A 25,774-nucleotide genomic window follows, 5' to 3' on the forward strand; every position below is an offset into this window, starting at 1 on the left:
GGACGAACAATACCACAAGTGGCCTACACAGAGAGACCAGCTGGAGTGAATTACACATGTTACATCCAAGGTAACAAGACCCACGTCTGCATTAACGACGACTGCTCTCCAGGAGGAAACTGGATGGGAGCTCTGGACATCACCGATGAGTGTCAAGATAAGAGAGCCATTTCAGGTGGGGAGGGCTCTCCAACCAACATGGCTACACCATCGAACGGAACATACTTCATACAGAATGGCTGGTGGCTTTGTGGTCACAAGGTTTATCCGATGCTGCCCGCCAACTGGACAGGAGTGTGTGCACCAGTGTGGGTGACAGACCACACCTACAGGATACGACATCATCTGCTGACAGGAGCACACAACTCTTCTGGACGTCGACGCAGAGCAGTTGCAACCTTTGACCCTCATGACCCTGTCTGGGGTGCGAACGTTCCAGAGGACCATAAAGTATGGTCTGCCGGAGACAAAGTTGTCCTTGCGCTCTTCCCTCAGATTGGGGTTGGGAAACTATCGCTCTTCATCGAGACACTGAACTATCGTTTTCAATCCTTTGTGAATCTCTCACTGCAAGTCAACGATGGACAAAATAGAGAGATTCAGGCTATTAGACTGATGGTCTTGCAAAACAGGATGGTTCTGGACTTGTTGACGGCAGCACAAGGTGGTGTGTGCCACATCATTGGGACTTCCTGTTGCACATACATACCAGGAGAAAATGACACCCACATAAACGACGCCATGAATTCGCTGAAGAACTTACAGCAGGCCATGTCTAAAGACAAGGTCCCACATCAGTTTGATTTCTTTTCATGGCTATTCTCTGGCAACTGGTGGCAACTGCTGTTGAAATTGCTGTCTCCTGTGCTTGTTGTGCTGATGGTGTTGTGCTTGTTTACGACCTGCGTTATCCCATGTTTGAAGTCTGCTGTGTCAAAGTTTGTGTCCTCTACTGTAGCCCAGGTTCATATACAACTCCTTAGAGATGACGGATGTGATGACGATGATGAAACATGGATTCCGTAGATGCTGTTCTGTTGAGCATGTTTTACAGAAACTTGATGATTTGACCATCGAAAATGCTTCAAAAGTGATGGATACAATGATGTACTGTTTCTGTGTTTTTCTTTTTATTTTTTATTATTCATAGCATTCTGGTCGCCTGTGGCAACGGGGCCGTGTAAGAATTTTCCTGCTAATAACATCTGGCCAGCAGGTTTTTCGCTTACACAATAAGTTTGAGGTAATGCCTCATCTTCACTGGAATGTGTTGCTATCATTGTTTGTTGTTTTTATGTTTACCATTCTACTTTCTTCATTATTCGTATATATGTTTTTTTTTTCTTGCTTGTCTTTGTTGTTTGGGGTGGCATAATCATATGATAAATCAGGAGGGAGATGTTAGGGTTTTCCAGGTTATCTTTATCGTAGGATTATGTTGGAGTGCAACAGGTAATAAATACCTTACCTTGTCCTCCTTATCACAAGGTCATAAAACATCCCCTGACATGTTTAGACTAGAGGGCAAGGGCTTTAGCCAGCCTACCCATACCCCCACTCTGTTTTTCTTAATAAATATCCACGTGCAGGAAGGAGGGCAGATTTCATTCCTGTAGCGAGTGATCTCTCCACCTGCAGGTGTCTAAAAGAACTTGCCTTGTCTTCTGTGTGGTTCTTGCAAAATAAGTTGGAGTGAGCAAATCTCTAACAGTATATGTATGACACATATGTGTCCTGCCTATCCATGCAGTGCGGCAGAGTCACGCGATGCAAATGCTAAATTAGCTAATCATGGCGAAACGAATGAGCAGCGACACATCCACTCGCCAAGCCAAAATAAATAAGAGATGCTTCTTTTAAGTTTGGATGGCTGTCGGAGTGTGTGCAACTACAAGAGGAAACAGTGAAACTGGGTGAGATTTTCTCTTTTTGAATGAGAAAGGTCTCCTCTGCAAAACATGCAGTGAAGCCAAAGTGGCGGGCGAGTTTACGGAGGGAAAAATACGGAAGAAATGGAAGTTGGACTACCTCGCGCGTCACATTCAGCAGAAATGTCATTTGAAAGCTGTTGGAATTGTACAAAGACTCAAGATGGGAGAGCGGATCGGTACGTTATTGCAAAGAACGCAAAAGATCGACAGAAAAGGAACGAGCTGTCACACAAAACAAAATCCGACCCCGAGCAAGTTAAAGTTCTCATTGACAATATTTATTTATTTATTTATTTGTTCATTCATTCATTCATTCTGGTGTTGCACACAGTGGTCCACAGTGTGCACAGGGAGCCTGTGTGTTTGCACAGTCACTTGAAAAATTAGAGGGAACACTGCTTACAAGGCACAATTAGAGCTTTCTGGAAAGCCAGGATCATTGCAGAAGAGCAACGTGACGACAAGACAATATGGAACTTGGCATGTTTCATGGCAAACTTGCCCAATTGTTTAATTTGGATACAGAAGTCATGGACTTGGACGGATTTGCATATAAATATCTATTAACAATAATGTGAGTACATAGAGTACATGGTTAAACAGTAGAATAAAGTGCAACCAATCTCAGTGTCTTGGTCCTATAACTTTTTGTTTACCATAAGTCATGCCATAAATAGGCCCGATAATGCGCTCTATGTGTGGATTAAATACAAAACAGACCCTGCAATTGTGCCTTTTAACCCCAAGTGCCTTATTGTGCCAAAAATACGGTAAGTTGGAAAAAGATTACCTCTGCTATGTTGATCTGTACGGAAGCGTGGTCCTTGGCTCCGATGATCCGGTTGCTCACAGAGCTTTAAAAAGAAAATAAAAATAATAATTTAAAAAACAGTGTTTCCATTGATTAATAAAAATACAGTCAAACCTCGGTTTTCAACCACAATCCGTTTCAGAAGGTGGTTCGAGAAGTTAATCGGTCGAATTCCGAATCTATTTTTCCCATTACAAATAATGGGAAAAAAATGTATCCGTTCCAAGACTAAAAAAACCCCGTCTTTTCTAAGCATTTTTTCATTTGCGCATTTTTGTCCGAACACGCAACTGCAGCGCACTGCCGAACGCGCAACCGTAGCGCGCCGCCAACCGCGCAACTGCACCACGCAACTGCACCACGCAACTGCACCGCGCAACTGCACCGCGCTGGTCGCATTATTGTGACAGAGCCGTCGCTGAAATTTAGAAAATATTTATACTGTCCTGATGTACTTTCCAAAATTTAAGTTGACCTCAGTGCGCAGGGAGCTTAATTTGGTCCGATCGCGCAACCTCAGCGCGCCGGGCGCTCACTGTCGCATTGCTTTAAGAGCGTCTGTGTTTTAGGATGGCTTTACTGCTCCCACTTGCTTTCTTTGGAGGCATGATTAGGGCTTAATACAATCTTCAAAGTAACCCAAAATACAATAGCGAACGGAGTCAGTCGGCATCGGGGTCGCGCGGTCGGGTTTTCTCGGGTTCTTTTGGCTCATCTCGCGAGGTTCGGCCTCCGCATTTTTACAAATTGACCAACTAAAAGTGTTGAAAATGTCATGCTTTCATGGACAATTACATTTTAATGGCTCAACAAACATGCCTTTTTGGGGCTTGGAGGGTTCAGAAGTGATGTTTTTTTTTTTTTTTTTTTACGTAAGACTTCCACCAAGTATAACCGCCCCAGAACCTCAACCTAAAAGGACAGTCTACTAGGAAATTTTCTAAATCAATATGTTCTATGTGGCCACACTAGTCTAAACACAGTATTCTGAGTACCGTATATTCCGGACTATAAATTGTAGTTTTTTTTTTCATAGTTTGGCCGGGTGTGCGACTTATAATCAGGAGCAAATAATATGCGAAATTATTAACACACTATTACTTGGTCATTAACACATTACTTACTGACTATAGTATAGTTGATCACGTTATTTTCACTTTTAACCGCATGAGGGCACACTCGGCCTGTGGAATAATTGGAGCCGCAACTGACAATGAGTCTTACGTCAGTGCCACATGTGCTTCCAGAGTCAGCAGCAACGTTGCTTATAAGTGATACGGAGGACGAAGAATTCGATGGATTTAATGATTTGGAGTGACACGGATGGTTTGATACAATTTTTATTTATGTTAGTTATTTGATATATAGTTTATATATAGTTATATAGGCCTGTGGAATAACTGGAACCGCAACTGACAAGTCTGACGCCAGCGCTGCATGTACTTCCGGAGTCAGCAGCTGCGTTGTTTAGAAGTGAACACAAAGGACGAAGATTTCGATGGATTTAATGATTTGGAGTGACACGGATGGTGAAGGAATGGGGTCATAATACAAAAAGTCCTGCCTAGCTACAAAAACAGATGTGCTCAAACCTCATTGAATAAAGTACATAAGCAGACAAGTATATTCACATATTAAATCAATAAAAGAAACATTTTAAGCATATAATTATACCTACACACCAAATCAATAAAGACATAACTAGACATTTTTAATAAGTGGTAATGAGAAAGGTTTTTATAAACTTTATGATCTGATATATATTTCTGAGAACTTTGAAATAACAAATGTCTTTTGATATATTGCCTAAATAGCTTAATGACCCTTAAGGAAGTGTGTAATGCATGCCTGATGTTTTACTCTAAATCATGGACACGGCCAGAGTCGTCTTGACCGTTCAGTACTTGATTGTATCTTATGTTTTGACTAATGCTAGACGCCAGTTTTTTATTACTACTGAACGCTCTGCACAGAGGGAAATATTTTGCCTAACAAAGAAAGAATGAGGTACGACAGTGTATGTCCAAGATTGTAGAAGAATGTTCACAGGAAAGTCACGTGGAGATAAAACCAGCAGGTGCCAGAGGGAGCCAGCAAAGGACTCAGCCAAAGATGATCGCCAAGGCCGAAAGACGGGACGGAAGACAACAGCCCCCACACACACCGAATCGCCCATAAAACAGAAAACAGAGCTTTTTGAACAAGAATTGTGATTGAGCTCAACCAACTTGTGTAAGTCTAATTTGTGCTTCAGTGTCTTAGCATTTTCCTAAATCTGAAGAAATCAAACGAGCACGCAGTGAGTAAATTGGATAACAGGTGATTGGCAATGGCTTTAGCCGGGAGGCGCAGATAACGCGCTCCCTAAATTGTGGACAAAATCCAACAATGGTTTGATAAACGTGTTATTTATTTTATACTTATTTGAATAACTGTTAATATGTTACGCCAGGCTTGTTCTCAGCTCATTTGTGTTCATGTAACGTTAGCATAGCGTATTGTTTAGCCTGTTGTTGCCTATTCATGTCTGTACTCCCAAAAATGCGACTTGTACTCCGGTGCGACATGTTTTTTGCTTCTTCTTTATTATGCATTTTTACAGCTGGTGCAACCTGTACTCCAGAGCGACTTGTAGTCTGGAAAATACGGAAATATTGCAGCACACACTAGGCTTGTGACAAGAACCAATAATGTGTTAATAAATAAACGTGTTATTTATTTTATACTTACTTGAATAACTGTTAATATCAGGGATGAGAACGGAAAATGTGAAAAAATACTGAAAAGTAGCCAGTGTCTGGGGGCCGCAGGGGGCCAGGGGCAGCGCCCCGGAGGGGTCCCAGGGGGGCAAAGCTCCTGGATTTTGGCAGTATAGCAACCCCAAAACCATTAATTTTATCACTCAATTTCAACAGTTTTGTTAAAAAAATATTCCTGCTTGGTTGGCTACCAAGGTGAATATAATACATCAAAATGGCACAATCAATTCTGGAGTTTTTCCTTTTAATGAAAACTGTTCATTTTTTGCATCATACATCGACAACCACATAGCTTATCAAAAGGGGATGAGAATGCCAAATGTGAAAAAACACTGAAAAGTAGCCGGTCTGGGGCGGGCCGATGATATGTATATCCCTAGATCTATCTAACTAAATAACTCGTCTACAAGAGATGAAAACCCAATCGCAAGTTCACATTGAGGCAGTGTAAAAACACTTAGTTCTCCGCGTAAGTTAACAAATAGAAATGATGTGACGAAAGTAGCGCCAAAATGCTGCCAAAAATAAGGCGGATGTTGTTGCATACTGCTGCCAGTCAGTTAGGTTTAGAGAGGAAAGCCGATTTCCGTAAGATGCCGTCGCGGCAGACGGGCGAATGCTCGCGAGTCGCCGAGGCTAACGTTGCCTGGCCGCATCTAATCCGCCCCCATATATAAACAACATTTTCCCAATGGATTTCACGATTCACTTAAACGATTACTTACTTTCGACGGAAAAAAACACGGAAATCTGCGGATCCGCGGAAAATTCTCATCCCTGTAATATGTTACGGCAGGCTTGTTCTCAGCTCCTCATTTTTATTTATGTAACGTTAGCATAGCGTGTATTATTTAGCCTGTCTGTTCTTGGTGTTGGATTTTGTCCAATAAAGTTACCCCAAAAATGTGACTTGTACTCCGGTGCGACACTTTTTTTCCCTTCTACTTTATTATGCATTTTACAGCCGGTGCAACTTGTACTCCAGACCGACTTGTAGTATGGAAAATATGGTAATATTGCGGCACACACTAGGCTTGTCACAAGAACCAATACTTCCGGTACCAATTTGGTACCAACACGCAAAAACTACGTCGATACCTGCTTTTTGTGGTACCGTCAGAACTGAATATTTAACTTTTCACTCTGCAAGTTGTGGATTCTTGCCGGAACTGAAAAGGACAGTATACGCACGCGAGCAGCAGTCAGCGGCGCTGAAAAGAAGAAAACTTTCGGTCTTTCATAATAATGGCTTCAGCAAGTGGCAGTGGAAGTCCAACATGGCGGGTCGTTGAGAAGCCAGGTCGCTCAAAGAGTCGTGTGTGGAAAATTTTTTCATTCAAGGGGGATGCAACCGGAGCAATTATAGATTCGTCCGTTTACTATCACTGTTGTGCCATGTTACGTTATAAATACGTTAACCCAAATATGCCTAAATGCCGTCATTTTGGCATGAGTCAGCTGGGGTGATTTGGTTGCCAAATGTAGTTAATGTCAAACACATACAAAGTGCGCATACAAAGGCTCAAATATGCAAAATTCAAGTTCAAGTTCAAGTTTACTTTATTGTCAAAAATCCTATGTAACAGGGTTACCACAGAAGTTTGAAATTGCGTTTGACCAGTCTCCAATGTGCAGTTTAACTAAAAACATTTAAATAAGACATTGACATAAATCTCTTTCTTTCTCACACACACATACACACAACACACACACAGCTAACTTACTCATACTGAATTTACAATTTCTTTCTCTGACATATTCATTCACAACATAAACATAGACAATGCACACTTACACATTGCAGTCATTCAAACACTAACATGCTGATAAACATGTGCAGTACTATACAATAAAATACTCTCTCTCACATTCACACACACGCACACACACACACACGGTGTGTAATAAGAGTATTGACAATACAGACCCACACACACACACATACATACACAGCAGCAGAAGTACAATCAGTGGTCATAGAAGTAAAGTGAAAAAGTGTATAACTGTATATAAGGTGCAAGAATAAAGTGCCAAGTGGCATGGTGACTTTGGAATGTTCAAGTGGTTTTCCTCAGTGTGTTCATGAGTCTGATGGCTTGAGGAAAGAAGCTGTTACTCAGTCTGCTTGTGCGGGACCGCAGGTTGCGGTACCGCTTCCCTGATGGTAGAAGGGAGAACAGTCTGTGTGCAGGATGAGTAGTGTCTTTGATGATGTTCATTGCCCTCTTGGTACAGTGTGAAGTGTACAGTTCCTGAATGGCTGGAAGGGGTGACCTGATGATCTTTTCTGCTGTCCTCACCACCCTCTGCAGCGCCTTTTTGTCTGCAGCTAGGCAGCTGCCATGCCAAACAGAGACGGTGCTGGTCAGCATGCTCTCAATAGCACCTCTGTAGAAGGTGGTGAGAGCAGAGGTGGGGAGGTCGGCTCTTCTCATCCTTCTCAGGAAGTGGAGTCGTGTCTGCGCCTTCTTGACCAGCGCAGTGATGTTGGTAGTCCATGAGAGGTCATCAGTGATGTGCACTCCCAGGAACTTTGTGCTTTTCACAGACTCTACTCCACTGCCGTTGATGATGAGTGGGATGTGTGTTGGTTGTTTCTTTCTGAAGTCCACAGTGATTTCTTTTGTTTTGTTTACGTTGAGAAGCAGATTGTTCCTATCACACCAGGTGATGAGTTGCTGTACCTCCTCTCTGTATGCTGAGTCATCATTGTCTTTGATGAGGCCCACCACTGTTGTGTCATCTGCAAATTTGGTGATGTGATTCGTTTCAAATCTGGCAGAGCAGTCGTGGGTCATCAGCGTGAACAGCAGGGGGGATAGCACACATCCTTGCGGCACCCCGGTGTTTATGACGGTGGTCGCTGAGGAGTTGTTTCCCACTCTGACTGTCTGCGGTCTGTTCGTTAGAAAGTCCAGCAGCCAGTTGCACAGTGAAGTGCTGACGCCTATTGTACTCAGCTTATTCACCAGATGTTGGGGGATGACCGTGTTGAACGCAGAGCTGAAGTCAATGAACAGCATCCGCGCGTGACTGTTTTTGTTCTCCAGATGAGCCAGGCAGAGGTGGAGTGCTGTTGCTATGGCGTCATCAGTGGAGCGCTTGGGGCGGTAGGCAAATTGGTATGGGTCCAGAGTAGTGGGGAGGGTGGATGTTAAGTGGGCCTTCAGCAGTCTCTCAAAGCACTTCATCATGATGGAAGTGAGTGCTATGGGTCTGTAGTCATTCAGTGATGATGCTGGTGACTTCTTGGGTAGTGGTACGATGGTGGTAGCTTTGAAAATTGCTGGTATGATGGCTTGGTTCAGAGAGGTGTTGTAGATGTCTGTGAGGACGTCAGTGAGTGAGTCTGCACAGTCTCTGAGCACGCGCCCGGGTATGTTGTCTGGACCTGCAGCTTTCCTGGGGTTCACCTTGAGTAGGGTCCTCTTCACGTCCGCTGGGTCCAGTTGAAGTGTTGTGCTGTCTGGGTGTACTGGGGTTTTTGTGGGTGTTGTGGTGTTGTTTTCTTCAAACCGGCTGAAGAAGGTGTTGAGAGAGTTGAGGAAGTCTATGTTGTCCTCACACGGTGGGGGGGATGGTTTGTAGTCTGTGACTGACTGGATGCCTTGCCACAGGCGTCTTGGGTCTTTTGTGTCTGTGAAATGTGAGTTGATTTTTTGACCATATGCACGCTTGGCTACTCTCACGCCCCGGTGCAAGTTGGCCCTAGCAGTCTTGAGGGCCTCCTTGTCCCCAGACTTGAAAGCAGCGTTGCGTGCCCTCAGGAGCTCACGTACCTCCCTGGTGAACCAGGGTTTTTCATTTGCTCTCACTGTAATGTCTTTGGTGACGGTTACATCTTCCATGCACTTCGTTATGTATCCAGTTACAGAGTCTGTGTATTCGGTGAGGTTGACGTCCTGGTTGGTGGTGGCCGCCTCCCTGAAGACAGACCAGTCTGTGCGTTCAAAACAGTCCTGTAGAGCTGCTGTGGAGCCCTCTGGCCAGGCCCTGATCTGCTTCACAGTTGGTTTGCTTCTCGTCAACAGAGGTCTGTAGGCTGGAATTAGCATAACAGAGAGATGGTCTGATGAACCCAGGTGGGGGTGGGGACCCGCTCTGAAGGCCTGTCTGATGTTTGTGTAGACCTGGTCAAGTGTGTTTTCTCCCCTTGTTGCAAAGTTCACACACTTGTGGAAGTGTGGCATTACTGTTTTCAATTTGGCCTGGTTGAAATCGCCAGCGATTATGCAGACCAAGTCCGGGTGTGTGTTCTGTAGTGTACTCACAGACTTGTACAGTATGGAGAGTGCGTCCTTTGTGTTAGCGCTGGGGGGGACGTAAACAGCTGTGATGTTGACGGTATTGAATTCACGCAGTAGGTAGAATGTGTTAGGGTTTTCAGGTTAGTTTGATCCTATGATTATGTTGGAATGTAGACTGTAATGATTAAATCAATCTTGTCTTGCCCTCACAATGTAATGATTAAATCAATCACGTCTGGCCCTCACAATGCAGAGTAAGATGAAGTGGTTGCTTCCTCTGCTTGATTGACCAGCTGCAGGGGAAGCAATCAAAGTTGTTCTGTTTCCCACAATAGTGTAAAACACCCCCTGCTCTGATCTTATCAGAGGCCGGGGGTTCACCAAACCTGTCCACTCCCACCCCCACTCTGTTCCTCCTAATAAATATGCCCTTGCAGGGAGGAGACTTTTAGACTTCATTCGATAATCGCTGTTCAGACAGCGACGAATGGACTCTCCACCTGCAGGTGTCTAAAAGAACTTGCTTGTCTTCTGTTTGGTTCTTGCAAAATAAGTTGGAGTGAGCAAATCTCTAACATTTTGGTGCCGAAACCCGGGATCCTCATACCCACCATCTGACCGGCGAAGGAGGACGTGCTGCATTGTCGACAAGCCAGCGTGCATTAGGAGGACCTGGAAAAGAAAGTCCTGGGAAGAGAATTCTTCGCTGGGCCAGCATCTTAGGTCTGCCTTCGTCTGACAGAGGTGGATTGACGGGATCCGGCGGTGCAACGAACCAGGGGACAAGTAAGTTAAAGCGCTAAAGATACGGCTTTGGTTTGTCCGAGCTATGAGATACGGCTTTGGTTTGTCCGAGCTATGAGATACGGCTTTGGTTTGTCCGAGCTATGAGATACGGCTTTGGTTTGTCCGAGCTATGAGATACGGCTTTGGTTTGTCCGAGCTATGAGATACGGCTTTGGTTTGTCCGAGCTATGAGATACGGCTTTGGTTTATCCGAGCTATGAGATACGGCTTTGGTTTGTCCGAGCCATGAGGCCTAAAAAAGCGCTGGAGTTAGTGTGATTGAGTGTGTGACTGGTAGGATAAATTGACTAAAAAGCAGTTCTAGCGTTGATCCACGGCAATAAAACAGGCTAGTAATTTGTTGAAAGGTCAATTTAAACCTGCATTGAGGATCCTCAAAGAAAAAAAAAATTGAAAAAAATTGTAAAACCTTAAACTACTAAAATTAAGATGGGATATAAGAACGGTAAATCTCTTGCTCTGCTCTTCTTTAAAACGAGAAGTTCATGGCAAGTAGATTTCTTAATTGTATGCAATACATGCTGAAGTGGAAGAAAATGTATGATCAAAAAAGGCAAAAGTTCTGATGTATTTCATCTAGATAATGATGATGATGAACTAGATGAAGATACAACAGTCTTCTTCCAAGGGTCCCAGCAGGGAGAGGTAGAGGCCAACAAGGTCGCAGGCCGCCATATAATTCAAAACCCCCACGAGATTCTGACAACTGTTGGAACTGTGGGAGACGAGGACACTTCGCACGAGAGTGTCGTTTTGCAAAACAATATCAATCAAAGGGTGGAGGAAGGAAAAGAGGAAAAGCCTCATTTTTAGCATGACAAGCTTCCTCCTCTTTGACCGCTTATGCTCATACAGAGAAAGAAAGAATAGATGCCCATATGACAGCAAAACATGTCATTGTCAGATTATTAGAATTTTTTTTTAGATTTTTAGAAGTCCTGTCCATCCAAGAAGTATGACAATGCTGTTTGTATGGCCAAATTACAAATGACTAGAGCTCAAATTGTGTTACACTGAAGTTAAAATATGCAAATCAAGTGGTAAAGAAATGCAACTTGCTTCTAGAAGATAAATAAATAAAATTAGAATGTGCTGTCCTCGTGTGCATGGGAGGGACCAGCTCATGATCGACCACAGGAAATGGCCAGCCTGTGACGAATCATTGGTGCTGGGAACTACCTTTTGTGTGCGAGAGCTGTGCATCTGTGTGCGTATATGTTAAAATGATGAACATTGGCTAAAGTTTTAGTATAAAAAAATTTTTTGCTAGACTGTGGTCTATCCAATTTGCACCGCAGAACAGAAATGATTTTGAAAGATAAAAATGAGAGGAAAAAGAGAGAAATCTGTTTGCAAGCAGAAACTAATCCACACTAGTGCATGTTAAGTGTCGAGCCCACATGAGAAATTCGAAGAAAAAAAAAAAAAAATGACAGAACATGCTTTCAGGAATTGGAAGAAGCTAAATTGTGAATTTAAGATTTTGCAATGCTACATTTAATAGGAATAATTGATTGGTTGTGTTATAAGATTATGCAAAATTCTAATTGCAAGCTAAATCTGAGAGATTGAGTTCTTCAAATTTAAAAACAAAGAAAAAATTCAGATTAATTTGCCAATTGTTTGTTTTAGTTAAGTTTTTTTTTTGAATTGGTGGATTGTTCTACCAGGAAACCTGAGTTGAAAGTGATATATGAGTGTTGTGTGGTGAGCTTGGATGAATTGGGACCGATGTGATAGGAAGACTCCTTTTTGGAGACTGTGTGAGATACATATGATGAGCATTGATGAATGGTTGCCTGAATGAAAGGTTGAATGGTTGAAGTCCTTGGCGACTACTATGGAAAATTAGAGCGACTTTGATGAAAGAGTGATTTTGAGCAGGTTGAATGTTAGAAAGAAACACGTAGCTTTTGGATTGATAATTAACTAGAGAAAAAAAATGGAGAACCAGTAACACATGTAGAAGATGTGTGAACTGAGAAATTAAGAAGCGTTTTGGAAAGAAAGTCAAACTAAATGATGATGAAATCATATGTAGTACTACAAAACTTTACTACGTATGGATTCTCTAAATCATACAATTGAGTAAAATAAAACATACGTTTTGATTTGTATTCAAATTTCTAAGATTCTTGTGATAAACAATGAGAAAACGATTGAAAAGTAACTAAAGAAACTACAACAAAGGGAAAATGTCTAATCATTTGCTAGCTGAGTCGCTCCCCATTCGGGGAGGCCATCCATTTACTTGCTAAGCTAGTTGTCAAAACAGGGGCAAGATTAGAGAATGGCATCTATAAATAACCTACCCTACCAAAGAACCTATGCAAATGGGCAGCAATATTGAGCCATGGTGCGCGTCACATGGCTCAAGAGGAGGGATAGTGGGGCAGGTCAGTCAGCTTTATACAACATATGGATTTGATTCATATTCAAAACATTTTCAAAACAAAACAAACATTTTTTTTTTTTTGTAGAGCTTGTTTCAAAAAAAAAAAAAAAACTCCTATTTGCCAGTTAAATGGGCACTACAATTGACTACGAGAGTTGCAAGCAACAGATGAAGAGCAGTCCTGGGCAGATTATCTAATCAGGACGCTCAAACTGAAAGATGTGTCCAATGCAAATTTACTGCCGCCTGATCTCTCCCCCTCACAGGTGGACAACCCTCAGGTTCACTGTGAGAGCTCACACACAGGAGGCGTGCTATGTGTGTTCGAAACTCCCGCCTTCCTCCACGCAAGTTCGCTTGGAGGCCAGAGCAATGAATGTCACTGAAGCGAAACACGGTGCCTATGATGAACACTTCTGGGCAAATCTCAATGTGACTGTTAAAGGACGAACAATACCACAAGTGGCCTACACAGAGAGACCAGCTGGAGTGAATTACACATGTTACATCCAAGGTAACAAGACCCACGTCTGCATTAACGACGACTGCTCTCCAGGAGGAAACTGGATGGGAGCTCTGGACATCACCGATGAGTGTCAAGATAAGAGAGCCATTTCAGGTGGTTTATCCGATGCTGCCCGCCAACTGGACAGGAGTGTGTGCACCAGTGTGGGTGACAGACCACACCTACAGGATATGACATCATCAGCTGACAGGAGCACACAACTCTTCTGGACTCGACGCAGAGCAGATGCAACCTTTGACCTTCATGACCCTGTCTGGGGTGCGAACGTTCCAGATGACCATAAAGTATGGTCCGTCGGAGACAAAGTTGTCCTTGCGCTCTTCCCTAAGATGTACTGTTTCTGTGTTTTTCTTTTTGTTTTTATTGATAGCATTCTGGTCGCCTGTGGCAACGGGGCCGTGTAAGAATTTTCCTGCTAATGACATCTGGCCAGCAGGTTTTTCGCTTACACAATAAGTTTGATCTGGGGTGTTGAGGTAATGCCTCATCTTCACTGGAAAGTGTTGCTATCATTGTTTGTTGTTTTTATTTTTACCATTCTACTTTCTTCATTATACGTATATATGTTTTTTTTCTTGCTTATCGTTGTTGTTTGGGGTGGCATAATCATATGATAAATCAGGAGGGAGATGTTAGGGTTTTCAGGTTAGTTTGATCCTATGATTATGTTGGAATGTAGACTGTAATGATTAAATCAATCTTGTCTTGCCCTCACAATGTAATGATTAAATCAATCACGTCTGGCCCTCACAATGCAGAGTAAGATGAAGTGGTTGCTTCCTCTGCTTGATTGACCAGCTGCAGGGGAAGCAATCAAAGTTGTTCTGTTTCCCACAATAGTGTAAAACACCCCCTGCTCTGATCTTATCAGAGGCCGGGGGTTCACCAAACCTGTCCACTCCCACCCCCACTCTGTTCCTCCTAATAAATATGCCCTTGCAGGGAGGAGACTTTTAGACTTCATTCGATAATCGCTGTTCAGACAGCGACGAATGGACTCTCCACCTGCAGGTGTCTAAAAGAACTTGCTTGTCTTCTGTTTGGTTCTTGCAAAATAAGTTGGAGTGAGCAAATCTCTAACAGAATGGACGGCAGTTGAGGGTTAAAAACTCAATGTTCTCTGAGCAGTGACTTGTAGTAACTACAGCGTTTGTACACCAGTTGTTGTTAATGTAAATGCACACACCACCTCCTCGAGATTTACCCGTGCTGGCGTGGTTTCTGTCCGTGCGGAAAGTTGTAAACCCATCCAGTTTAATGGCGCTGTCCGGAACGTTGTTGTGAAGCCACGTCTCTGTGAGGATGATCGCGTTGCATTCTCTCACCTTTCGTTCTGTAGTTAAGTCCAGCTTGAGATAGTCCATTTTATTTTCCAACGACCGCACGTTTGAAAGGAGAATAGATGGAAGTGCTGTTTTGTGAGGGTTTCTCTTCAGTCGGCGTGTGATGCCGGCTCGGGAACCTCGCCTTCTCCTCCGGCGTGTGCTCAGACTCCACCGCCGCTTCAGCTGCTTCCAGTGTCGGCTGGTGGGGGAGGGGGAGCCCGCTGCCTCGGAGGTTCCTTTGTCTCGGGACATTATTCCAAGACCGCGAAGAGTTTCGCGATCCATGGCAAAGTTAACTCCGGATATATCCTTTGTGCAGTTGTTGCTTCTAAGTCCCAATAGTGTACTTCTGTCGTATGCGATTCTCGGAGACGATTTGGACGGTACATTTAACACAAAACACACATTTTTATCGGGAGCCGGCTTGGCCGCAGCCTCACAGGGCGCCGCCATCTTGGAAAATTACGTTTGGGCACATGTTGAAGGTATGTGCGCAAGTCTTCCTGGCTATAGCAGATGGATTAGTGATTTTAAAAGTAAGTCGATTCTGTTTTTTACCATGATACCAAATTAGTATCGAGAATTGTGGAAAATCACAGGTATTGGTACCGACGACTGAAATTCTGGTATCGTGACAACCCTGGCACACACACATAAATATGTCAACGGGGCAAATTGCTAGTCCGTGGGGGTTGACAGTGTGCCAATTGTGTGAAGCCAGTCTTTCCACCCTGGCCTCCAAATATCTCAACCATTGTCCCCTTCAAGGATTGACGTTCGACAAGCGCATTTTAAGTACCACAACCATTACATTTGCTCACCATTTACGAGGGACGTAGAGGTCCACAAATTCACCAGCGTCATTCTGCATGTTGATTAGCAGGTCGTCTGCAAAGCAAAGCTGCAGAGAATATTTTATGTCAACAATTTCACTACACACTCCAATACTTCCATCCATCTTGATGCACACATTCAAAATAGCCACAGCAGTGCGTTTTAATATAATTGGCTCACATGACCTGGGAGCTATTGAGCAAAAACGCTATTAACAGTATTAATTCATTGAAAAGAATTTAAGCATTCATCACATAGAGCCTATTTGGAACTATCATCCTTCACAGTTTGGGGTCAAAAAGTCACATGACCTGGAGCTATTGAGCTAAAGCGCTAACATTTATAGTCATAAATTCACAAAAAATATTTGAAGCATTCGAATGATATTATGAGGTGTATCTCAACCAGCCTATGTGGACTATCATCCTGCACAGTTGGGGGTTAATAGGTCACATGACCTGAGAGCTATTGAGCTACACCGCTAATATTTACAGTCATGAATTCACTCAAAATATTCGTAGCTTTGGAATGAAATTCTAAGAGGTGCATCTCAACCAGACCATGTGGGGCTATTATCCTTCAGTTTGAAGTCAATAGGTCACATGACCTGGGAGCTATTCAGCCTCTTAGAATTTCATTCCAATGGTTCAAATATTTTTAATGAATTTATTACTGTAAATATTAGAATTTTAGCTCAATAGCTTCCAGGTCATGTTACCTATTGACCCAAAACAGTGGAGGACAATAGTCCCAAATGGGCTGGTTGAGATACACCTCCTAGAATTTCATTTGAATGCCTGCTTGTTTTAAAATTGAATTTATTACTGGAAATAGAATTTTACCTCAATAGCTCCCAGATCATGTGACCTATTGACCCCAAACTGTTGGATGATAGTCCCACATGGGCTGGTTGTGATACACCACTTAGAACTTTATTCCAATGCTTCAAATATTTTAAATGAATTTATAACTGTAAATATTTGCATTTTTCCTCAATAGCTCCTGAGTCATGTGACCTAATGGCCCGTGACATTGCAGGATGGTCGTCCCACATGGCCTGGTTGAGATATACATATTTTCAGTTGAATGCTTATTATTTTATCCGATTTATTACTGTAAATGAGCATTTTAACTCAATAGCTCACAGGTTATGTAACGTTTTGACCGCAAAAATTGCAGGATGATAGTCCCATGTTGAATGCTCCTCAGATTTTTTTAAGAATTTGTTAATTTGATATACACTGATGAGATTTACACATTTATCATTTGGAAAAAAAACGGACGCGTTTACATGTTATCACACTATGCTTTCCCTTCGATCTCTTTAACGGCATTTACATGCTATCGTAATGCAATGCTTTCCCTTCGCTCTCTATACCGGCGCTTACATACTATAGCACTGCCCTGCTTTTCCTTCGCTCTCTTTTAACGTAAAGCCTATAATATGGGCACGCTTCCCGTGCGACTGGCTTGATTGCAGTGTTACCTGGAAGCGAGTCGAACCGTTAAAGCCAGAATTAAACCCAGAACGTCTGCACTGCGAAACGGACGTGCTAACTAGTGCGTCACCGTGCCACCCCAACCCCTTTCTCGGCTAAATCGCAATCTCGTGGAATGCAATGTGCCAATGCGTGGGGGTGTAAAACTGACCAGAAGACTCTTAGCATAGCAACTAACATGTGGAACGTCCACGCGTACCGGCGTGGAAACTGCCAATTAAACTGCATTTTAACTTTTTGTCCTCTAAACAAACACACACAGTAACGCTATCTGTTTAACGACGATAAACGTCGGTAAAATACACGGTAATATCACCGCATGTGCTCGTTTAAGGTGGTTCCAGAAAGAGAGCAACGCAGAGACTCACCGTAACCGACAAAAGGACGACGAAAAGGACAGGCCACCCCTTCTTCTTCTCTGATGGTATGACGGTTGACGACAGTTAGCATCCGTTGCGGCCACACATCAAAAACGTAAAGTCTAAAATTTCAAGAAGCATGGCAGTCATATACAAAGCAAAAGAATTACTGGATTATCATTCACTTCGTACACTTTATTGTTCTCTTGTCTTGCCCTGTGCTGAGGTTTTGGGGGAATACTTATAAAACTTCACTACAGCCACTTGTCATTCTGCAGAAAAGAGCAATAAGGACTATTCATAAAGTCAACTACTTGGAACACACAAATCCACTTTTCATACAATCCAAACTATTGAAATCCACTGACATAGTATCTTACCAAACAGCAATCATCATGTATAGCAAGTAAGCAAAACAACTACCAGAAAATATCCAAAACTTATTTAGGAATCGGGAGGGAGGTTATAAGTTAAGGGGGAATCACAACTTCAAAATCTTAAACATAAGAACAACCTTAAAAAGTTTCTGCATCACTATAACTGGGGTCAAACTATGGAACAATCTAAGTGAGGAACTCAAGCAAAGTCCAAATATCCACCAGTTTAAAAGAATGTACAAAAATATGTTGTTTAGCGGGTACAAAGGCTAAAAGTGCCAAAGAGCTACACACAAGTTAAAATGAAACAGAAAAATAAGTGTGAAAGTGTATCTACTTGTGGTCTGTTGTAGAATTACAGTATATGTTGAATCATTGGTTTAATGGATAAAGTGAGAAAGGGGTAGGAATCTAAAAAGCTATGCTTCTTCCTACTCCTTTTTGAGCGTGAAATAAGAAGTCACAGACATCAACAAAATAGTTTGAGCTATCAACAGCTTTCTTGGATTCCCAGAGATGTAGGTCAGGAAGCTCCAGACAGCATCGTTTGACTTGTTATGGACTGGTGGAAGTCTGCAAGGCGAAACAGCAAGCATTCTGTGCAATAACTTTATTAATAAGTACTCATTAGGGAACGCATGATAACATATATATACAATTTATCTAACAGTCAGCTTTATTGTCAATTTCTCCACATGCCAAAGACACACAAAGAAACCGAAATTTCGTTCCCCCCTATCCCACGGTGACAAGAAATGGCCCACAACAGACAAACAAGTAAACAAGTATAACAACAGCGTGCTGAATAAATAATGAATAAATAACACAACAAATAAATAAATAAGAGGAGCAAAAACAAAAAATAAGGAGCAAGTGAGCGTACAGCAGACATACCAGAAAATAGCGCAACAGTGCCGCACGCTACGCAGAAGGGGGTAGTGAGTTCAGGGTCCTAACACCCTGGAGAAAGAAGCTGTTGGCGAGTCTGGTGGTGCGGGAGCGCAGGCTCCTGTACCTCTTCCCAGAGGGCAGAAGGTCAAACAAAGAGTGAGCCGGGTGACTCACATCTCTCGCGATCGAGGTTGCCCTGCGGGCGAGATGGGAGGTGCAAATGTCCTTCAGGGAGGGGAGCGAAGCACCAATAATCTTACCAGCCGTATTCACTATGCGCTGCAGGGCCTTCAAGTTCTGTTCAGTGCAGTTACCACCCCAGACAGCGATGCAACTGGTGAGGACGCTCTCAATGGTGCCACGGTAGAATGTAGACAGGACTGCCTGAGGAGCACATGCACGCCTGATCTTCCGCAGGAAGTACAGGCGGCGCTGAGCTTTCTTTGCCAGTGACGAGGTGTTTGCGGACCAGGAGAGGTCCTCACTGATGTGCACCCCCAGGAACTTGGTGCAGCTCACCCTCTCCACCACAGCACCATCGATGATCAGCGGCAGGTGTTTTGTGTGACCCTTCCGGAAGTCAACAACGATTTCCTTGGTCTTGTCGACGTTCAGCAGGAGGTTGTTGTCCCTGCACCACGTGGTCAGAAGGTCAACTTCCGACCTGCACCGAGTCTCGTCGCCCTTCATGATGAGACCCACCAGAGTCGGGTCCTCAGCAAACTTCACTATGCGGTTGTCGCTGTAGGTCGTAGTGCAGTCATGCGTCAGCAGGGTGAAGAGCAATGGACTGAGCACGCAGCCCTGGGGGGCCCCCATGCTCAGCGTGATGCTGGCGGAGATTTTGTCGGAGATATATATATATAAAACACACACATACTGTTAGAGATTTGCTCACTCCAACTTATTTTGCAAGAACCAAACAGAAGACAAGCAAGTTCTTTTAGACACCTGCAGGTGGAGAGTTCACTCGTTGAAGGAATGAAGTCTAAAAGTCTCCTCCCTGCAAGGGCATATTTATTAGGAGGAACAGAGTGGGGGTGGGAGTTGACAGGTTTGGTGAACCCCCGGCCTCTGATAAGATCAGAGCAGGGGGTGTTTTACACTATTGTGGGAAACAGACTCTGCATTGTGAGGGCCAGACGTGATTGATTTAATTATCACATTGTGAGGGCCAGACGTGGTTGATTCAATTATTACAGTCTACATTCCAACATAATCATAGGATCAAACTAACCTGAAAACCCTAACATCTCCCTCCTGATTTATCATATGATTATGCCACCCCAAACAACAACGATAAGCAAGAAGAAAAAAAAAAAAAACAAACATATATACGTATAATGAAGAAAGTAGAATGGTAAAAATAAAAACAACAAACAATGATAGCAACACTTTCCAGTGAAGATGAGGCATTACCTCAACACCCCAGATCAAACTTATTGTGTAAGCGAAAAACCTGCTGGCCAGATGTTATTAGCAGGAAAATTCTTACACGGCCCCGTTGCCACAGGCGGCCAGAATGCTATGAATAACAAAAAATAAAAAGAAAAACACAGAAACAGTACATCATTGTATCCATCACTTGCGAAGCATTTTCGATGGTCAAATCATCAAGTTTCTGTAAAACATGCTCAACAGAACAGCATCTACGCAATCCATGTTTCATCATCGTCATCACATCCGTCATTTCTAAGGAGTTGTATATGAACCTGGGCTACAGTAGAGGACACAAACTTCGACACAGCAGACTTCAAACATGGGATAACGCAGGTCGTAAACGAGCACAACACCACCAGCACAACAAGCACAGGAGACAGCAATTTCAAAAGCAGTTGCCACCAGTTGCCAGAGAAAAACCACGAAAAGAAATCAAACTGATGTGGGACCTTGTCATTAGACATGGCCTGCTGTAAGTTCTTCAGTGAATTCATGGCGTCGTTGATGTGGGTGTCATTTTCTCCTGGTATGTATGTGCAACAGGAAGTCCCAATGATGTGGCACACACCACCTTGTGCTGCCGTCAACAAGTCCAGAACCATCCTGTTTTGCAAGACCATCAGTCTGATAGCCTGAATCGCTCTATTTTGTCCATCGTTGACTTGCAGCGAGAGATTCACAAAGGATTGAAAACGATAGTTCAGTGTCTCGATGAAGAGCGATAGTTTCCCAACCCCAATCTGAGGGAAGAGCGCAAGGACAACTTTGTCTCCGGCAGACCATACTTTATGGTCCTCTGGAACGTTCACACCCCAGACAGGGTCATGAGGGTCAAAGGTTGTAACTGCTCTGCGTCGACGTCCAGTAGAGTTACGTGCTCCTGTCAACAAATGGTGTCGTATCCTGTAGGTGTGGTCTGTCACCCACACTGGTGCACACACTCCTGTCCAGTTGGCGGGCAGCATCGGATAAACCTTGTGACCACAAAGCCACCAGCCATTCTGTATGAAGTATGTTCCGTTCGATGGTGTAGCCATGTTGGTTGGAGAGCCCTCCCCACCTGAAATGGCTCTCTTATCTTGACACTCATCGGTGATGTCCAGAGCTCCCATCCAGTTTCCTCCTGGAGAGCAGTCGTCGTTAATGCAGACGTGGGTCTTGTTACCTTGGATGTAACATGTGTAATTCACTCCAGCTGGTTTCTCTGTGTAGGCCACTTGTGGTATTGTTCGTCCTTTAACAGTCACATTGAGATTTGCCCAGAAGTGTTCATCATAGGCACCGTGTTTCGCTTCAGTGACATTCATTGCTCTGGCCTCCAAGCGAACTTGCGTGGAGGAAGGGGGGAGTTTCGAACACACATAGCACGCCTCCTGTGTGTGAGCTCTCACAGTGAACCTGAGGGTTGTCCACCTGTGAGGGGGAGAGATCAGGCGGCAGTAAATTTGCATTGGACACATCTTTCAGTTTGAGCGTCCTGATTAGATAATCTGCCCAGGACTGCTCTTCATCTGTTGCTTGCAACTCTCGTAGTCAATTGTAGTGCCCATTTAACTGGCAAATAGGAGTTTTTTTTTTTTTTTTTGAAACAAGCTCTACAAAAAAAAAATGTTTGTTTTGTTTTGAAAATGTTTTGAATATGAATCAAATCCATATGTTGTATAAAGCTGACTGACCTGCCCCACTATCCCTCCTCTTGAGCCATGTGACGCGCACCATGGCTCAATATTGCAGCCCATTTGCATCGGTTCTTTGGTAGGGTAGGTCATTTATAGATGCCATTCTCTAATCTTGCCCCTGTTTTGACAACTAGCTTAGCAAGTAAATGGATGGCCTCCCCGAATGGGGAGCGACTCAGCTAGCAAATGATTAGACATTTTCACTTTGTTGTAGTTTCTTTAGTTACTTTTCAATCGTTTTCTCATTGTTTATCACAAGAATCTTAGAAATTTGAATACAAATCAAAACGTATGTTTTATTTTACTCAATTGTATGATTTAGAGAATCCATATGTAGTAAAGTTTTGTAGTACTACATATGATTTCATCATCATTTAGTTTGACTTTCTTTCCAAAACGCTTCTTAATTTGTCAGTTCACACATCTTCTACATGTGTTACTGGTTCTCCATTTTTTTCTAGTTAGTTATCAATCCAAAAGCTACGTGTTTCTTTCTAACATTCAACCTGCTCAAAATCACTCTTTCATCAAAGTCGCTCTAATTTTCCATAGTAGTCGCCAACGACTTCAACCATTCAACCTTTCATTCAGGCAATCATTCATCAATGCTCATCATATGTATCTCACACAGTCTCCAAAAAGGAGTCTTCCTATCACATCGGTCCCAATTCATCCAAGCTCACCACACAACACTCATATCACTTTCAACTCAGGTTTCCTGGTAGAACAATCCACCAATTCAAAAAAAAAACTTAACTAAAACAAACAATTGGCAAATTAATCTGAATTTTTTCTTTGTTTTTAAATTTGAAGAACTCAATCTCTCAGATTTAGCTTGCATTTAGAATTTTGTATAATCTTATAACACAACCAATCAATTATTCCTATTAAATGTAGCATTGCAAAATCTTAAATTCACAATTTTGCTTCTTCCAATTCCTGAAAGCATGTTCTGTCATTTTTTTTTTTCTTCGAATTTCTCATGTGGGCTCGACACTTAACATGCACTAATGTGGATTAGTTTCTGCTTGCAAACAGATTTCTCTCTTTTTCCTCTCATTTTTATCTTTCAAAATCATTTCTGTTCTGCGGTGCAAATTGGATAGACCACAGTCTAGCAAAAAAAATTTTTTTATTTTTTTTTTATTTTTATACTAAAACTTTAGCCAATGTTCATCATTTTAACATACGCACACACATGCACAGCTCTCGCACGCAAAAGGTAGTTCCCAGCACCAATGATTCGTCACAGGCTGGCCATTTCCTGTGGTCGATCATGAGCTGGTCCCTCCCATGCACACGAGGACAGCACATTCTAATTTTATTTATTTATCTTCTAGAAGCAAGTTGCATTTCTTTACCACGTGAACTCTCAACTTCCTTTCTACTCCATACTTTCTCTTCCACTTCGGCATATATTGCATACAATTAAGAAATCTACTTGCCATGAACTTCTCGTTTTAAAGAAGAGCAGAGCAAGAGATTTACCGTTTTTATTTCCCATATTAATTCTAGTAGTTTTAGGTTATACAATCTCTTTGTCTCAAAAATATTATTATTATTATTATTACTATTATTACTTATTTATTTAATTATGTCTTTGAGGATCCTCAATGCAGGTTTAAATTGACCTTTCAACAAATTACTAGCCTGTATTATTGCCGTGGATCAATGCTAGAACTGCTATTTAGTCAATTTTATCCTACCAGTCACACTCTCAATCACACAACTCCAGCGCTTTTTTAGGCCTATCCAGGGATGGGTGTAAAACCCTCCCAAACAGCTTTGGAAAAACGGACAAAAGAAAAAATCTACGCCCTTCTTCAATTAAGAAAAAGAAGCTCTGTTTTTCTTAGCCCGTTTCTTCCACTGGGACTTGAACCCAAGCTATTCTTTGGCTTGGAAAAACATACAAAGAAAAATCTACGCCCTTCTTTGATTAACAAAAAAGAAGCTCCGTGTTTCTTAGCACGTTCCTTCCACTGGGACTTTAACCCAAGCCAGATCCCTCAGCTCGGAAAAACAGACAAAGAAGAGTCTACACACTTCTTCGATGAACGAAAAAGAAGCTCTGCCTTTCTTAGCCTGTTTCTTCCACTGGGACTTGAACCCAAGCTATCTCCCGTGCACCTCTATGTGTTACGCGTTTAACAACACAACACAATTTCAAGCCTTTAACTTACTTGTCCCCTGGTTCGTTGCACTGCCGGGTCCCGTCAATCCACCTCTGTCAGACGAAGGCAGACCTAAGATGCTGGCCCAGCGAAGAATTTCCTTCCCAGGTCTTTCTTTACCAGGTCCGGCTAGTGGACGCTGGCCCGTCGACGGTGTACAGCGCGTCGTCCTCCGTCAGCCAGATGATGGGTATGAGGGTCCCGGGTTTCGGCACCAAAATGTTAGAGATTTGCTCACTCCAACTTATTTTGCAAGAACCAAACAGAAGACAAGCAAGTTCTTTTAGACACCTGCAGGTGGAGAGTTCACTCGTTGAAGGAATGAAGTCTAAAAGTCTCCTCCCTGCAAGGGCATATTTATTAGGAGGAACAGAGTGGGGGTGGGAGTTGACAGGTTTGGTGAACCCCCGGCCTCTGATAAGATCAGAGCAGGGGGTGTTTTACACTATTGTGGGAAACAGACTCTGCATTGTGAGGGCCAGACGTGATTGATTTAATTATCACATTGTGAGGGCCAGACGTGGTTGATTCAATTATTACAGTCTACATTCCAACATAATCATAGGATCAAACTAACCTGAAAACCCTAACACATACTGTTATACATACCTGTCGCCATGGACAGTTGGTGTCCCCATAGTCGTACACAATTTCTTCTCCTTTGTTTATTTTTGTGATTGCAAAAGCACACAGATGTGTTTTTTTCTGTTTATCCAGTATCATCAGTATCATATAAGTAGGAATTACAGTCATTAACAGTATTTTTTCTGTCTGACGGTTTCAACAGTGTGTACATATATATTGTTACTTACTATTCTAATTTTGCTGTTTGGCTTTATGTGATCGTCATTTATGAATCTTCCAAGTCTTGCTGTGTCCTTGCTGCCATCCACGCTGTATAGGGGATTTATTGCACTTATTTAGTCTTTGTTGCATTTCAGCGATATTATTAAACATAGCTGAAGCATCTATAACTAAATGATTCATTCAATTGTTCTTACCAGAAAATCTGTCCCTGGAAAGAGTAAAAATACAGAAATGCTGCATCTGTATCTAAGTATTGTTTGAACAGGGCTTCTCCTTCTGAACTTGTCACGTGCCTTCCAACGTATTCAAGCAAGAACTCACCTGCCTCCATGTTTTTGGTGGCAATTATTCCATAACCTGAAAAATGTGAGTATTTACATTTAATTATAGTATGATAAAAAAAAAAAAATGCAATAGGGCTCAGGCACGGTGATGTCACAGTTTTGCATAGCAGACCCGTAGGAGAGCCTTAAATTCTAATGTGATAACATACCTTTCTCTTTGTTGATTATTCTTTTTTGAAATGTGGGTTTATTGTCACGGTCGGGGGTGGAGCATGGAGCAGGACGACCAAGTGCAGCTTGGACCAGGGTTTATTGGCGGAACTCAAAATACAGACTCGGTAAACTGACATGACTTAACAAAACAAAATGACTTCCCAACCAAAACATACCGTATTTGCCGGTGTACAGGTCGACTCGGTGTATAAGTCGACCCCCTAAAATTCGACGGAAATTTACGATTTTATGATATATCCTTTGTATAAGTCGAGCTCAATTGTTGCATTATATTAAACTTCAAAATTCAATATGCGAAATTTATTGACGAAATGTGTTCAAATTCCGGGAGGCCGTGCGCATGCAGCTGTTTATAAGCACCGTGGAGGAGATCGCGGAGCCTCATTCGACTTCCA

The 25,774-nt window shown here is 42.7% G+C and overlaps 1 protein-coding gene and 1 long non-coding RNA gene across 2 annotated transcripts in view; one reads left to right on the forward strand and one right to left on the reverse strand.

The window, feature by feature from the left end:
• The window catches only part of LOC137839652 (small ribosomal subunit protein eS21-like), a 30,161-nt gene extending 12,588 nt beyond the window's left edge, over positions 1-17,573 (reverse strand). The window contains exons 1-3 of the mRNA XM_068648770.1: positions 17,503-17,573; positions 15,623-15,702; positions 2,722-2,785 (exon numbers count right to left, since the gene is read on the reverse strand). Of these exons, the coding sequence (XP_068504871.1) occupies positions 2,722-2,785; positions 15,623-15,672 (114 nt within the window). The 5' untranslated portion in view covers positions 15,673-15,702; positions 17,503-17,573. The remainder of the gene's footprint in view (positions 1-2,721; positions 2,786-15,622; positions 15,703-17,502) is intronic.
• Positions 11,083-14,500, forward strand: LOC125985970 (uncharacterized). Its single transcript, XR_011085690.1, has 2 exons — positions 11,083-13,464; positions 13,570-14,500. It is a non-coding gene; the product is annotated as an uncharacterized lncRNA (long non-coding RNA).
• Positions 17,574-25,774: the final 8,201 nt, after the last annotated feature.

Source organism: Syngnathus scovelli, chromosome 18, assembly GCF_024217435.2.
Source record: "Syngnathus scovelli strain Florida chromosome 18, RoL_Ssco_1.2, whole genome shotgun sequence".
NCBI classification, from domain to species: domain Eukaryota; kingdom Metazoa; phylum Chordata; class Actinopteri; order Syngnathiformes; family Syngnathidae; genus Syngnathus; species Syngnathus scovelli.